Source organism: Mobula birostris, chromosome 8 (assembly GCF_030028105.1).
Source record: "Mobula birostris isolate sMobBir1 chromosome 8, sMobBir1.hap1, whole genome shotgun sequence".
Classification (NCBI taxonomy): domain Eukaryota; kingdom Metazoa; phylum Chordata; class Chondrichthyes; order Myliobatiformes; family Myliobatidae; genus Mobula; species Mobula birostris.
In genome coordinates, this window is record NC_092377.1 from 124550573 (window position 1) to 124567396 (window position 16824).

A 16824-nucleotide genomic window follows, 5' to 3' on the forward strand; every position below is an offset into this window, starting at 1 on the left:
CCCCATACCGAGAAGTCAAACTCTTAACGTGTGGTTGACATCATGGAAGGATAGTGTGGTGGGCAGCAGGGGCCCTGCATGTTGGGAGGAGTGGCATTACAGGTGTGAAACACTGTAGGAGGGACCGGGCTGACGGAGCCTTGCACGTGTGAGGGGCAATGCTGAGAGGGTCCATCACTGGATCCTTTTAGGAAGCTCTCCCAAGTGGAGAAACTCTCAGGGAGTGCCCCATTGTGGGAGAGCTGGAAGTGGGAGGCCCCTGATGTTTGGAAGAGCTGTGCTGAGGGAGGAGTGCAATGTGGGTGGGTGATGGGGTGGTGGTCATTACTGATACAGGCGAAAACTGTTGACAGCTGCGTTTCTCTCACTGAGGCAGTGATGTCAGGGTGCAACTGTCCAGTTGGTGGAATATCCAGTAAAGTTAGTGTTCTCCTGAATATCAGGGCAAGATCTAAGAGCAAAGGTGGATTAGTCATGGTTGTGCTATCTTGCTGTGTAGCGTCTGGCATTTTACTAATCACGTACAATCAATAATCTCCATACTTACACCGCACAGTTAGTGTGAGGGTCTGCTCCAATGAAACAGATGGGTATCTGACTCTGCAGGTGAGACTTTGCCCATGATGTTTAGGCTCTGGAGTCAAGGTCAGAACAGAAGTATACATCAGAGTGTCACCCCACTGCGTTACGCTGCTTGAGTTTGAAGCTGAAACATTAGTGGGCATGACCCAGGTTAAGATGGGTGACATTTTCTCACACGTGGCGTTGAAAGTGCAGCTTATATTCATAGGCTTTCCTGCAACCATTTCAGTGGCAAATATCGAAGGTTTATCTGTGAAATCTAACACAGAGCAATGGATCCTTTTAGATAATTGTCACCAGATGGATCAGTTCAATAGAAATAATGTTAACAAGTACAATTCATAAACTGGGAGGGTGTAAGTTTCAGGAAAGATTGATCAGGCTGAGCTCATTAGGAAAGGGGACACTGAAGGAGAATGTATAGAGGCCTTTCATCCTCCAAAGGCAAGGTTAATGAGGAGAATACTCTAATTCAAATTCAAAGTAAATTTATTAACAAAGAACGTATACTGTATCTCACAATGTACTGCTCTGAGATCCATTTCCTTGTGGACACTCACATTAGCTACAAAGAAATGCAAAAAGGATCAGTTAGGAGATCCAGAAGGGGCCATGAGAAGGCCTTAACCGTCAGGAGTAAAGAAAACCCCAAGGCATTCTACAAGTGTATGAAGAGCAAGAGGATAAGACGTGAGAGAATAGGACCAATCAAGTGTGACAGTGGAAAAGCGTGTATGGAACCGGAGGAGGTAGTGGAGGTACTTAATGAATACTTTACTTCAGCATTCACTCTGGAAAAAGATCTTGGTGATTGTAGGGAGACTTGCAGCAGACTGAAAAGCTTGAGCATGCAGATATAAAGAAAGAGGATGTATGGGACTGGATGAGATGTACCCCAGGTGAGGGAGGAGATTGCTGAGCCTCTGGCGATGGTCTTTGCATCATCAATGGAAACCGGATAGGTTCCAGAGGATTGGAGGGCTGCGGACGTGGTTCCCTTATTCAAGAAAGTGAGTAGGGATAGCCCAGGCAATTACAGCCCAGTGAGTCTTACTTCAGTGGTTGGTAGGTTGATGGAGAAGATCCTGAGAGGCAGGATTTATGAACATTTGGAGAGGTATAATATGATTAGGAATAGTCAGCATGGCTTTGTTCAGGTCAGGTCGTGACTTATGAGCCTGATTGAATTTTTTGAGGATGCGAGTAAACTCATCAATGAAGGAAGAGTAGTGGATGTATTGTACAGTATGTGGATTTCAGCCAAGGCATTTGATAAGGTATCCCATGCAAGGCTTATTGAGAAAGTAGGGAGGTATAGGATCCAAGGGGACATTGCTTTGTGGATCTAGAACTGGCTTGCCCACAGAAAGCAAAGAATGGTTGTAGACGGGTCATATTCTGCATGGAGGTCGGTGACCAGTGGTGTGCCTCAGGGATCTGTTCTGGGACCCCTACTCTTCGTGATTTTTATAAATGACCTGGATGAGGAAGTGGAGGGATGGGTTAGTAAATTTGTTGATAACAAGGAGTTTGGGGGTGTTGTGGATAGTGTGGAGGGCTGTCGGAGGTTACAGCGGAACATTGATAGGATGCAAAACTGGGCTGAGATGTGGCAGATGGAGTTCAAATCAGACAGGTGTGAAGTGGTTCATTTTGGTAGGTCAAATAGGATGGCAGAATGTAGTATTAATGGTAAGACTCTTGGCAGTGTGGAGGATCAAGGGGATCTTCGGGTCCAAGTCCAAAGGACACTCAAAGCAGCTGCGCAGGTTGAGTCTGTGGTTAAGAAAGCATACGGTGTATTGTCCTTGATCAATCGTGGAACTGAATTTAGGAGCTGAGTGGTAATGTTACAGCTATATAAGAACCTGGTCAGAGCCCACTTGGAGTACTGTGCTCATTTCTGGTCACCTCACTACAGGAATGATGTGGAAACCATAGAAAGGGTGCAGAGGAGATTTATATGGATATTGCCTGGATTGGGGAGCATGTCTTATGAAAACAGGTTGAGTGAACTCAGCCTTTTCTCCTTGGAACGACGGAGCATGAGAGGTGACCTGATAGAGGTGTATAAGATGATGAGAGGCATTGATTGTGTGAATAGTCAGAGGCTTTTTCCCAGGGCTGTAATGACTGCCACAAGAGGGCACAGGTTTAAGGTACTCGGGAGTAGGTACAGAGGAGATGTCAGAGGTAAGTTTTTTTACGCAGAGAGCTGTGAGTGCATGGAATTGGCTGCCGGCTACGGTGGTGGAGGCGGATATGATAGGGTCTTTTAAGAGACTTTTGAATAGGTACATGGAGCTTAGAAAAATAGAAGGCTATGGGTAACCCTAGTAATTTCTAAGGTAGGGACATGTTCAGCACAATGTTGTGGGCTGAAGGGCCTGTATTGTGCTGCAGGTTCTCTATGTTTCTAACTCACAAAGATGACAAAAATCTGGTAATGTGCAAAAGAAGACAAATTGTGCAAATATGAAAAGAAAAAAACGATTAATTAATTAATAAAGATTGAGAGCATGAGTTGCGGTGTCTTTGAACGTGAGACCATGCGTGGGACCTATGGCTCCAGTACGTCCTTTGCAATGTCAGCAGTGAGCAGATAGCATGGGCTGGATGGTGGGCTTCCTTAATGATGGATGCTGCTTCCTTGTGGCGGTGTTCCTTGTAGATGTGCTCAGTGGTGGGGAGGGCTTTTCCTTTTATGGACTGGGGTATACCCACGAACTTTTGTTCATCGTCATTGGTGTTGGCACACTAAGCTGTGATGCAGCAGTCAGAATACTCTCCACTGTGCATCTATGGAAGTCTGTCAAAGTTTTAGATGACAAGCCCACAATAATCCCGTGGTGTTCTGACCAAAGCTCTATAAAGCCTCAACATTATATTCTTGCTTTTATATTCTAGCCCTCTTGAAATTAATACTGATGCTGCATTTGCCTTCATTACACCAACTCAACTGGTAAGTTAGCCTTTACAGGATCCTGAATGAGGACTCCCAAGTCTCTTTGCTCCTCTGATTTCTGAATTTGCTCCCCATTTAGAAAATAGTCTACACCTTTATTCATTGTATCAAAATGCATGACCATCTCTTCCCAACACTGTATTGCACCTGGCATTTCTTTGACCATCCTTCTGGAATGTCCAAGTTGTTTTGCAGAATTCCTGCCTCCTCAACACTACCTGCCTTCTCCAGAACAAGAACATAACGCTTGCCTGCAATGATTTCTAGGCCTTCAGTGTCCTTCTCTCCTCCACCCTTCTACAAATGACTCTCAATTAGTGCCTGCCGAGTCCCTCCAGCATTTTGTATGTGTTGCTCAATTAGTGGTACCTGGTTTGTGACATCTCCCTCCCAGAGAACTAGAGAAATAGATCCTACCTTGTTGCTCTACCTGATTCTGTCAGAAAACTTGAATGAATCATTCTCCTAGCCCACCCCTCATGAAGCCTTTCTAAAGAAAAGAACCTCAGCCTTTACAACTTTTCCTCATGGCTATAATTTACAAATTCTGGTAAGTGTTTGTAAATCTTTGCACTCCTCCAGTATACCCACATTTTTCCTGCAAAGTGGTGACCAGAACTGTATGCAGTTCTCTCATATGTCCTTCCCAATGTTACACAGATTTCCAGCATTAGCTCCCTGATAGTGCCTCAGCTAACAGCGAAGATATCCTCTGTGACATTCTAACCAGCTTACTGATCCGTGTTGTAATCTTTGATCAGTAACAATAGTCCCACCACTTCACTCATTTGTCATTTATTCCCTTGCCTTGTAGCACTTGCCCAAACACTTCTCTGCATTAGACTCAAGTCATCCCTTTGCTGCCTGTCAGGGTGGGATGTTGAAGTGGAACAGTTTGGGGCCTGATGACTCATCACTCCACCAATTTTAAATTAATCCCTGTCTGCAGCAGGACAAAAACAATTTGCATCAGCCCAACCAAGACTCAAAGCAAATGTCCTAAAGCATGACAGAGTCTGACTGTGCACATTGTTTGTAAATTACTCATTTCTAGTCAACAGTGAAACCAACATTTATTGTTCTAAAGGAATGAATGCTCTGGCTTCTGTTGTAGGAAAGTTACTGAGAGACAAGGTCTACAATCACTTGGTGAGGCCTAATTTGGTGCATTGTGTGCAGTTCTGCTCACCTACCTATAGAAAAGATATCAATAGGATTGAAAGAATGCAGATAAAATTACTTGGAGATTGCCAGGAGTTGAGGACTTGTGTTATATGGGAAGGTTGAGTAAGTTAGAACTTTATTCCTTGGATTGTAGGAGAATGGGGTGAACTTTGACAGTATATAAAATAATGAGGAGCATAGAGAGGGAGAAGGCAAGGTTTTTATTCAGAGCTTGGGTGAGACTAAAACTATAGATCATAAATTGAGGGTGAAAGGTGAATTTTTTTAAGGGGAACATCAGAATGATGAAGAAATGTGACTTTGACTGTGGAATGATAGTTGGTGCCAAAGAGGATAATTTGAGTATCTTAGAAACTGCTGAGCTCCTGGGTTTTTCACATGCAACCATCTCTAGAGCTTGCAGAGAATTAAGCGAGAAAAAAAATGCATCTGTGGGTGAAAATACCTTGTTAATGAGAGAAGTCGGAGGAGGATGGTCAGACTGGTTCAAGCTGACAGGAAGGCGAAGGTAACTCACATTCCCATCCATCACAATAGTGATATGCTGGAGTGCATTTCTGAATGCACAACATGTGAAACCTTGAAGTGGATGGGCTACAGCAGCAGAAGACCATGAACATTCACTCAGAAGCCACTTTACTAGGCCCAGGAGGTACATAATAAAGTGGTCACTGAGTTTACGAGTCTATTATTTGTACTGAGGTAAACATAATCAGACAGATCTGAGGGAGTTGTTGATCTGAGAACATAGACAGACAGAATCAAAACATGTAAGAAATGATCATCAGGTGCACATCGGAACTTGTGTTGCTATAGGACTGGGTGGGATTGTCCAATTACTGGTGTTCAGGTCCTGCATTGTATTAAGTTGTGTTGGTATTTAACTGACATAGTTTTGATTCCTTGTTATTGGCTACAGAATGTAGATAAATACTTAATCATAAAACAGCACTCACCAGAAACATGAAGCTGTATGTCTGGGTAGTTATAATTGGAACTGCTCTTAAATTCTATTCTGAAAAAATAAGAACCCTCATCCTCCTGTTTAATGTTGTTTATAAGCAGGGAGCAGTCACCATCAGACAAATTTCCAGTCAGCTGAGTTTGAAGTTGAAATCTTGATGACTCAAATGCATGATTCCTGGAGTGAAAGACTATAGATTTTGTTGCCCCTTTCTTGTTGAACCACACTCCGGTTCGCAGTTCATTTTCCAGACTCGATGGGTATCTGTAGTGGCATGGAATCCGGGCACACAAGCCCCTCTGTGCTGTCACTTCTGTTGGAATGTCAGCTCTCCACTCTTCAGACACTACAGCTGAGTTGAGAAATATCAATATTTAGCAAGGGATTACTTGAAGATCCAACAGACTTGATATATACCCTCTGTGGCTGTGTACACAAAATAAGGCACTCCTCAAGAATAGGGAAAACAGCAGGATATGGGAATAGATATCATCTATGGAGAGAAATATGTGGTCATCATTTCAGGTCGAGACTATTCAAAGCAATCTGAGTGATAGGTCTCAACACAAAATCACCGTCCATTTTCCTCCCTAAATGCTGTCTGAGACGTTGAGTTCCTGCATCTTTTTGCCATTTTCTCCAGATTTCAGCATCTCTTGTACCTCCATGGGAATAGTTAGTTGTACATTAATTCCTGGGGATCAAGCCCCTAACTTATTTAATATGACACTAAAATTGCCCATCTGATCCATACTACCATGTGCAATCCTGTCAGTCCACTTCTCCTCCGACTACTCTGTAACCCTGCAGCATATTCCTTCTCACATTATCCATCATGTTCATGCTTGGCTTTTGGACAGCTACCAACACTAAAGAGTGATTTACAGTTCATGTGCAAACTAAAGACTTGGAGGAGGTGATGAGGTGTGGTGGGGAACCATACAATTACAGGGAGGATGTGCAAACTCCCCACACAAATATAAATCAGGGTCAGGATTGAATCTGGGTTGCTGCTGACTCCTCCACCTATTCCCATTGCCATCCGCACTCTGACCTGCCTGTCAGCAAACTTATTCATTTCTCTGGAGAAGGTGAATGTAATTTTGAAGAACAATATCTCAGTTCTGCTGGGTAACTGATTATCCAATGAAATGAAATAACTCTCACCCCCCAGAGTTCACCTCCCTCACACACTCCTCTGTTTTCATCTCAGATTCATCTCCCTTTGATCACCATTCACATTCACTCCTCCATCTCCCTCCTGCACCTGTCTGCCATTTGCCCCTCCCAATCACTAATCAGCCTCTGCCCCACCCGTCGCTCCTCACACTGTTTGATTCTCAGCTCGTTCCTCTTCTCTCCCAGTCCTAAAGCAGGAACTCAAACCGAATCATCAACGTACACCTTTGACTCAGCTGATGCCCCTCGACCAGCTGAGTCCTTCTAGCATATGCTAGAAATGATTGAAAGATTCCATGGAGGTCTTAAAGACAAATAAAGATCAGAAGCCCTACACTAGTTCTGAAGTACCCTGACAGCACCCAGGAACGTCATGGGCTTGATGTCAATACAGGTTCCTTTGCAAAGTACAGACTCAAAGGCATTACTGTGGTGAGTAATCCCTCCTTCACCACCCCCTTAATCCCTCACTTCTATTCTCCTCTTCCCTTCTGCATTTCCATCCTGGAAGTCCCCACCTTCCACCTAAGGGTACCTGGAGATGGTGGTACTCTCCTGCACCCGTTGCTCTTGCATCTCTGGGTGGGAGAGGTGGTGCATTTGGGAGATACTGTTTGAGTAGCCTGGGTGAGTACCTGCTGGGTTTTCTGCAGACGGTGCAAAATGCACTGCAATTGGCAGCAATTTGATATCTCTATATCCAGTTTAAAGAACAACACCAGCCATCAGAATCTGGTTTAACATCACTTGCATATGTTATGAATTTTGTTGTTTTGCAGCAGTACTGCAATGTATAATAGAAGACTATAAATTACAATAAGAAGCACACGCACATTATATATGTACAATTAAATTAAATAAGCAGTGCAAAACGAGAAGGACAAGTTGTGTACAGTCTGGTTACCGAATTATGGGAAAGATGTCAACAAAATTGAGAGAGTACGGAGAAGATTTACTAAAATGTTACCTGGGTTTCATCTCCTAAGTTGCAGAGAAAGGTTGAACAAGTCAGGTCTTTATTCTTTGCAGCATAGAAGGTTGAGAGGGGACTTGATAGAGGTATTTAAAGTTATGAGGGGGATTGCTAGAGTTGACATGGATAGGCTTTTTTCCATTGAGAGTGAGGGAGATTCAAACAAGAGGACATGAAGAGAGTTAAAGGGCAAAAGTTTAGAGGTAATGTGAGGGAGAACTTCATTACTCAGAGAGTGGCAGCTGTGTTGAATGAGCTTCCAGCAGAAGTGGTTGAGGCAGGTTCGATGTTGTCATTATAAAGTTAAATTGGACAGCTATATGAACAGGAAAGGAATGGAGGGTTATGGGCTGAGTGCAGGTCAGTGGGCCTTGGTGAGAGTAAGAGTTCATCATGGACTAGAAGGGCCGAGATGGCCTGTTTCCGTGCTGTAATTGTTATATGGTTATATGGTTAAATAGTGAGGTAATGTACATGGGTTCATTGTCCATTCAGAAACCTGATGGCAGAGAGGAAGAAGCTGTTCCTAAAACACTAAGCCTGTGCCTTCAAGCTCCTGTACCTCTTGAATGAAGCATTAAGAGACAGCATGTCTTGTGTGATGGGGGTTTTAATGATGAATGCCCTTTTCTGAGGCATCACCTTGTAAAGGTGTGCTCAATGTTGGGGAGACAAGTGCCCACGATGGAGGTGGCTGAGTTTGCAACTTGCTGCAATTTTTTTCCGATCCTGTGCAATGATCCGGCCATATCAGGCGGTGATGCAACCAGTGAGAATGTTCTTCACAGGACATCTGTAGAAAGTTGCTGCAGTCTTTGGTATCATACCAAATGTCCTCAAACTCCTGAGTATTGGACTGCAATGTCAAAGAGTACCACTTATTCCACAAGTGCACATTGATTGCGATCTCATTCCAATCCCAGATGGACTATCCCTTACCAACCCGTGTACTGCCCTCCACTGTGTCCCGCACCCAGCACCGTGTCTGCTTCTGTGGGGCAGACAGGAGGAAAACCCACACTCTCTGCATTTGGTCAGAATTGACAAGATGACTAGTGCACACATGAGAAGCCAGACTTTTAACGTGTGAGTGACAACATGGAGGACAAGCACACAGGGGTGGGGCAGTGCTGAGGGACCCCCTCTGATGAGGTAGACCTGCATTGCGAGAGTGGTAGTGATAAGGGATCCCTGCACAGTGGGAGGGGCAATGCTGAGGGACCCCTGCACTAGGAGGGGCTGTGGTGAGGGAATCCTGCACTGAGGCAGTACTGAGGGAGCACTGCACAGTGGGAGGGGAAGTACTGAGGACCCCTGCAGTAGGAGGGGCATTTCTAAGGTAGCACTGTACTGGGAGGAGTGTTGTTAAGGGAACACTGTACTGGGAGGAGTGTTGTTAAGGGAACACTGTACTGGGAGGAGTGTTGTTAAGGGAACACTGTACTGGGAGGAGTGTTGTTAAGGGAACACTGTACTGGGAGGAGTGTTGTTAAGGGAACACTGTACTGGGAGCAGTGTTGTTGAGGGAACACTGTACTGGGAGGAGTGTTGTTAAGGGAACACTGTACTGGGAGCAGTGTTGTTGAGGGAACACTGTACTGGGAGGAGTGGTGCTAGGGGAGCATCTTCATCACATAAACTGCAGTGGTTTACGAACAGGGATACCGTCTCCCCCCACACACACACACACACACCGTTATTGATACTGTTGAGAGACAATAAGCAATGGGCAATAAGTACTGTCCACCTTGGGCCTCCTGCAGTCTGAGAAATGCCACAAAAGAGACCAAGAGTGTTGTGGCGGAGATGTTTCCGAAATAGAAAGGAATATAGAGAGTGGGGGAGGTTACTGAAATAGGGAAAAGAGTAGAGGAGTGGGTAGTTACAGAGCTAATGATGGGTGCAGGGGCAGGAGGGCTTTTCTGAGAAATGAGCAGGTGTAGGGGGTCAGTGAGTTTGCAGAGACAGGGCGATGTGAGGGACTTGGCGATGGTTACAGAGACAGAGGGGGTGTTGGGACAGGATTTGGAGTAACTGAAAACAAGGATGCGATCATTAAAGTTGGACGTTGTCAGACCAGGAGCAGCGGATGTCACCAGCATTGGGGGAGGAGTTTGGGATTGGGGAATGGGATAATGAAAGGACCTCAGGGCAAGTTTAGCTTACTGAGTCTCTGCTGAAATCAGTCCCTGTCACAGATCACTGTGAACAATGTTGTCCAAAGATCTGTCAGTTATTAATATGTATGACCTATAGCTGACTTACCTTGAAGAAGTGACAAGAGGAGGTAAAATCGCCCAATCATTGTCTAATTCCAGATATTCTGTTGGTTTTCTGCTGTCAGGGTCTGAAAGAGAATATTTACGACCACTTCTCCTACCTGACAGCAATTGAAACTCCAATTGTTGTTTGAAGAATTCACAGCGTGATTTCACTCAGTGTGATAACAGGGTCTGTTCTGTGAGACACAGGGATTTAACTAGAAACACAGTTTAACTCAGGCATCCCTCGGCACTGCTTCCTCAGCCTCAGTACTGTCCCTCTGATAGTGCAAAACTCCCTCAGTAGTGACTTTCTGATAGTGAAATACTCCCTTATTACTGTCCCTCGGATAGTGTGACACTCCCTCAGTACTGTCCCTCGGACAGTGTGACACTCCCTCAGTACTGTCCCTCGGACAGTGTGACACTCTGTCAGTGCTATCCCTGTAACACTCCCTCAGGGTTGTCTCTGGCCAGTGCATCATTCTCTCCCTTGACATTGTGATGACTGGTGACCAGTGGTGTGCCATAGGACTTGGTGCTGGGTCCTTTTTGCTTATCATCTATATTAGTGATTTGGGGAGTACAGGCAGCAATGTTGATAAGTTCATGGATGACACCAAAACTGGTGATGTAATTGACAATGAGAAATGTTGTCTCTGGTTACACTGAGACCTTGGCCAGTGGGCAAAGTAATGGCTGGTGGAATTAAACTCAGGTGTGATGTGGTGCATTGCAGGAAGCTAAAACAGGACTGTATACACACAGGTAAATAGTGCGATCCTGGAAAGTGCTGTAGAACAGAGAGGCCAAGAGTACCCTATTACTGGTGATCCAGGTGGAGAAAGAGGTGAAGAAGGTGTACAGTACAGTTGCCGCCATTGGACAGGGCACTGAGTATAAGCGTTGGATGCTATGTTACCGTTATATGAGACCCAGGTGTGCCTGCAGTCTGGTTGTTATATATAGAACAGATGTGACTAAGCTGGAGAGGGTTCAGAAACATTTTACAAGGATTCTGCGGGGACGAGACAGCTTCAAGTCAAGTTGAGTTTATTGTTGTCTGCACGCTACAATATTGGTGTATCACAGGCAGAAATCACACATAAATTATACACAACTTCCTTCAAAAGGAAGAATACAATTGGAACAGAAAGAAAAGCACAGTTATAATCTGAACTCGATTGGTTCCCAGAGGAAAGAATGCAGAGATCTGACCTTATAGATATTGTACAAATAGTGAAGATCAGAGATAAGAGATACCATGTTGGTAGTGTGATGACTCGGGTAACACTTCACAGTGTCAGCTGTAAGATTGGTGTTTAGGGATAGGGAGAGGTTTAGGGTTTACAGAAAGAGGGGATGTTACAAGGGGGTGCTGGAGGCGGACCTGAATGCAAGACACAGACACTGAAGTACGAGGAATAGGACTAGGTTTATCGAGATAGCAAGGTAAGGAAGAAACAATGCTGAACATTGACAAGACTAGGAATCAGGGCTCGGGCTAGGAATTGGACTAGAAATATGGGACATAGACGTGAAACTAGGAACAAGGAGCCTGAACTAGGAACATGGAACTCCGGAACCAGAACCTGGACAAGGACCCGGAACACGGGTCTTGGTTGGGACTTGGAACCTGGGTCTTGACTTGGAACCGGAACCGTGGTCTAGGCTAGGACTCAGGACTAGGATCTTGGCAAGACAGGACATGGCTACAGGAGAGGATGAGGAACTCCTATCTGGGAGAGGCACTCCTGGGCTGGGCGAGGCACTGGAACTGAGTGAGGACACGAAGCTCGGATTTGGACAGGGCTGGAACACAGCTCCTGGATTTGGTCTTGGAACACCGGAACACAGAGCCTTGGACTTGAGCACCGGAACACAGAACACAGAGCCGGGACCCCTCCTTGGGGACAGGACATAGGGCCAGGATGTATATGGAACACAGAGCCAAGACCCCTCCTTGGGAACAGGGGTTAGGGCGGGGACTCTGCACAGAGTCAGGACCCCTCCTTGGGAACAGGGCCTAGGGCCGGGACTCTTCTTTGACACAGATATTAAACACAGGGACACAAAGAGACAGTTCTAAACTCAATGATAGGTAGTTCCTTATCTTGGCGTGGCAAGGCTTTGGTCTCACTCCGGCAGTTGAACTAGATGGCGATGCAGGCGAGATTGCAGGCAAGGTAGCAGGAGAAGGTAACAGACGAGGATTACAGATGAAGGTTAGTGCCAAGTAATTGTTGAGATAAACTGCCAAAATAACTGCCATAGATTCAGATGGGAAGGGGAAGAGAACAGTCCAGTTGGGAATCCTTGGTTTAAGAGGTATTTATGTGCCAGCCCAAAACGAGAATCAGGTGCCTCAATTAAGGCACCCAGTGGAACAAGGGAAAATAGGAAAACCCAGAATAAAGAATCGACGGATCGGACCATGAACCAGAATGCACATTTCATGGACTGGACCATGACAAGGGAGGGGTGTAAGGGTTACAGAGATAGGAAGGAGGCAGGGATTACTGAGATAGGGAGGGTTGTAGGGATCGGGCATTACAGAGTTTAAGATGTCTATTGAGGCTACAGAGGTAGGAATGATTTTAGGGTTTGAAGTATGTTGCAAGTATAAGGATGCATACCTATTGGAGTTATAGCGATAATGAAGGGTGTAGGGGTTGGAGAGAGTTCAGAGATAAGGAGAGGTGTTGGGGTTGAAAGGATGAAGGAGGTTGAAAGGATGAAGGAGTGTAAGGGGAGCATGGAGAAATAGAATTTGTTTAAATGCTGACTCTCCCAGAACCAAATGAGCGAGGTAATGATGTGGAAATAGAATTGTAGGTACTAAGATATCCTATCCAGGTTGGTCATTTGACAGAATTTCCCAGAATCTGTATTATCCCTCTGTTTAAATCTGTGAAATCTCAACACAATATTTTCCCTGTGTCTGTATTTCAAAGCTTCAGCTCTGTATTTAGACCTGACTCTCTCACAGTAATGTTCTCCCTTCTCAGCAACCCTGTCCCTCCAACAAAATTGCAGCTCATAGACCTGCCTCTCTGGCAGTGAGGTTCTCCCTCAATACTCTCCCTCCTTTGCAACTCCACCATACCTCCCCTCCAACAGAATAGACCTCAGATCTGTCCCTTCTGCCTATGTGGAGAGCCCTCAGTACTGCCCTTACATGTTATGTTGCTCCCGTTGAAATTCTACCCAAGTGGCAATCAGGAGCCCTGGTCTCTTTGTAACCTCCTCTAACCAACACATGCTTCCCCAATGATGGAAATCATTATAACATCACAAAATCAAAACAGCAGGACATTGGTCAGCGGCAATGACACTATCATGGCAGTTGCCCAGCAGTGTCCAATACTAGTCTCTGGAGTAAAAGTGGACAGTCTCTGTCAGGGCCAGTGTTCACTAACTCAGCATCAGCCACTGTGCAAGTGGGAAATGTTGATGAGAACAGTTAAATCAGGAAGTAAAACAAGGAAGTGTCATTCTCAGATATGAATGAAAGTCTAATTATCTTTTCAGTTAGAATGAGTGACATTCATGAGTACAACCTTTATTGCCTCAATTTTTATAACTGATTAGATCTAGTGTTATTCCCTATTTAACCATTTACAGACAAACATCTACTTTCTATTAATCCTTATGAAACCCGCTTTTACTGAATGTCTCTGGAAAGACAACTCATTAGCCCCTCGCTATCAGCCACTGAACTCTGGCAGCAAGAAACCCACCTTTCCTAGGATTCGTACTCTCGGTTGTATAGTCCCGCCAAACCTGGGAGGTTGCAATGTTTTGCCCACCCAAACTCCGGATTGTGTGAAGGCTGTGTGCTTTACTGTCCCCAATATTTACTCATCAGCAAGAAATAACAGATCGTACACCGCATACAATTATAACTAAAGAAGTATATTTAAGAATATTAACTTAAGCAACCAGTTATTTAAGGAAAGAATAAACAAAAACAAATAAGGTTCATTATACTTAAACTGTCACATATGCACAGTGGAACTCAAATCTTTAAAAAGCCATTGTTTTCAATGTACACACTGCACCCACTGAATGTCACTCGAAATCCATCTCAGACAAACGGGCTCTCCCACAAGAGTATTGGTCCTTCCTCCTTGAAGCTATTCATCTGCACAAAGCACCTTGTGTAACAGGGATAACATCCTCAGCCATTTTCCCTCCATTTTGCTCCCAGCTCCTGCCAACCAGGTCCTCCCCACACCAGAACTTTTTTCTCAATTCCACCATCCTGATTGGCTGACACCACACTCCTAAGTTGAACAACAAAGCCTCTTTTCTCAGCTCAAACTCAAACAGACTGCTCTTAGAGTACTACTAAAATGAAATACCTACAGTATAGCAGTAAAAATCTTAATCAGGGTGTACATCTAGTTCGTTAGGAAACTAACTGAATTCCTACTCTTATGTTTTATGCTTAGTTTCAGATTCAGTTCCAGGTCAGTATGTCTACAAATTTAAATTCAACACCAAATATACTTATATACATCTTAACTCCTTTCATGGCAAACATCACAACTTTTAAACAAAGTAAATCTCATTCAGTCACTTATCAAACTCCCTTGCAAAAATAATCAGTTCTTCCAGAAAATCAAATTCAGATCTTTTGAAAGAAAAATAAACTTATATATCAAACCATATTAAATCTGCTGCATCTTGAAATATTTCATTCCCACATTGGTTCTTCAATCTTGGGTGACTCGTAATTTTGTTTCTTCGTTTGCTGGATGAAATAGTGGGTTATCCATGAAAAGTCAATTTTTTCACAATACTTACACACAAAAAAACTGACCAAATCCCTCAGTATGTTTTAACAGAACTAATTCCCGGTACACAGTAGAGTTCTTGGAAACTGCTGTCTGCTGATATCGTCTCTACCCAAAGGTTTAACCCGGAGGATTTCCAGTAAGCAGGGTGGAGATACTAACTACTAATTCCACTTTTAAGAGTTTTTATCTTTAGTTAGTTTCTAATAGTCTGCTGTATCTCAGTCACTTCCCACACTTCCGTCAGCCACGCCTTGTTCTTGCACAGCTTATTTTCCCCCAAGTTCTCTTTTTTTAAAAAGTTCGGTACCCTTGTTTACATCCCTCTACAAGTGGAACTTTATAACATTACAGTGATGTTGTGGGGATGGAAATGGACTCTCTGACAGTGGTGTCTGAAAAGAGGATGCTGTCCAAGTTGCATGCCATCTTGGTCAATGTCTCCCATCCACTACATAATGTATTGGTTGGGCACAAGAGTACATTCAGCCAGAGACCCATTCCACCGAGATGCAACACAGAGCGTCATAGGAAGTCATTCCTGCCCGTGGCCATCAAGCTTTACAACTCCTCCCTTGAAGGGTCAGACACCCTGAGCCAATAGGGTGGTCCTGGACTTATTTCCTGGCATAATTTACATATTACTATTTAAGTATTTATGGTGTTATTACTATTTATTATTTATGGTGCAACTGTAACAAAAACAAGTTTCCCCTGGGATCAATAAAGTATGGCTATGACTATGACTATCTTGGGTTTAGATTAACCTGGGTTACAGAGATAGGGGGTGAAGGGGTTACTGAGACAAGGAGGGGAGGAGTTTACAGAAAAATGTGGGCATTGAGGAGTTGGAAAGCTAAGAATATCTATTGCGATTATAGATACAGGGAGGGGTTTAGTGGTTGGAGGGTGTAGCAGATATAAGGATGTAAATCTATTGGAGTCACAGAGATAAGAAGAGGTGTCAGGGTTTAAAGGGTAAGAGAGAGTAAGGGGAGTATGCAGAAACAGAAGACAAGACACAGAATTTAAAAAATGCTGACTGTGCCAGAGCCGAAGCATGGAGTAAAGTGCAGATATGATGTGGAAATGGAATGATATGTTTGAAAATATCCTGTCCAGGAGGGTCATTTGACAGATCTTCTCAGTATATGTTTTCCAGCTCTTCAGCTCTGTATTTAGATCTGTGTCTTTTACAGTGAGTTTCTCCTCTATACTCTCCCTCCTTTGCAACTCCACAGTTCTGTGGCTCCAATAGAATAGCCTACCTTCAGTGCTGACCCTTCGGCGCTACTGAAAATTGGTGCCAGCTTATTGGCCATTTTCAAATCAAGAAATAAGTCTCAATACTCTATGAATAATCCTTTTTTCCCTGTGGAGAATTGTGGTAAATGATCATCACAAACAACAAAGAGGCAAGCAAAGGTGAGGTCGATCCGAGGGTCGAAGCATGCACGCGCGAGATGGGGTTGGAGTGAGGTCAAGCCATGTTTGAGTAACTGAAGTGAGGTTGAGGCAAGTTTGAGATGGAGTAGAGTGAGAGGTGGAGTTGGAGTGAGCAGAGCAGGTAGGTTTGGAGTGAAGTTCTCTTGATGCCCGTCCACCTTAACCGGGAGTGAGGTTGAATCAATCTAAGCACTGGAAGGGTTGATTACAGGCTGGAATGTGAGGTCCAGGCCCAAAGCTATCAAAGCCATGGGGCAGAGGTCCCAATCCGGGGAATGACCAAATCTTTGGACAAATTGAAACACCAAGCCAGATGGAATGAAAAGACGGCGTGGGGTTTGGGGGTGATGGTTGGTGCCGGTTCTGCTCTGCGACTTTTGCTCTGGTCTCCTTGGTGTTGAGGCTGTGTCCTGCTCTGGCTGCTCCATGCTTAGTGTCTGCAAGCTTTGTGATGATTTGCCCCGCTGTGT

General features: G+C 44.4%; 1 protein-coding gene across 1 annotated transcript in view; it reads right to left on the reverse strand.

The window, feature by feature from the left end:
* The window catches only part of LOC140201661 (sialic acid-binding Ig-like lectin 13), a 28635-nt gene extending 13811 nt beyond the window's left edge, over window positions 1-14824 (reverse strand). The window contains exons 1-4 of the mRNA XM_072266120.1: window positions 14779-14824; window positions 10114-10306; window positions 5689-6048; window positions 548-841 (exon numbers count right to left, since the gene is read on the reverse strand). Of these exons, the coding sequence (XP_072122221.1) occupies window positions 548-841; window positions 5689-6048; window positions 10114-10153 (694 nt within the window). The 5' untranslated portion in view covers window positions 10154-10306; window positions 14779-14824. The remainder of the gene's footprint in view (window positions 1-547; window positions 842-5688; window positions 6049-10113; window positions 10307-14778) is intronic.
* Between the last annotated feature and the right edge of the window lie 2000 nt (window positions 14825-16824).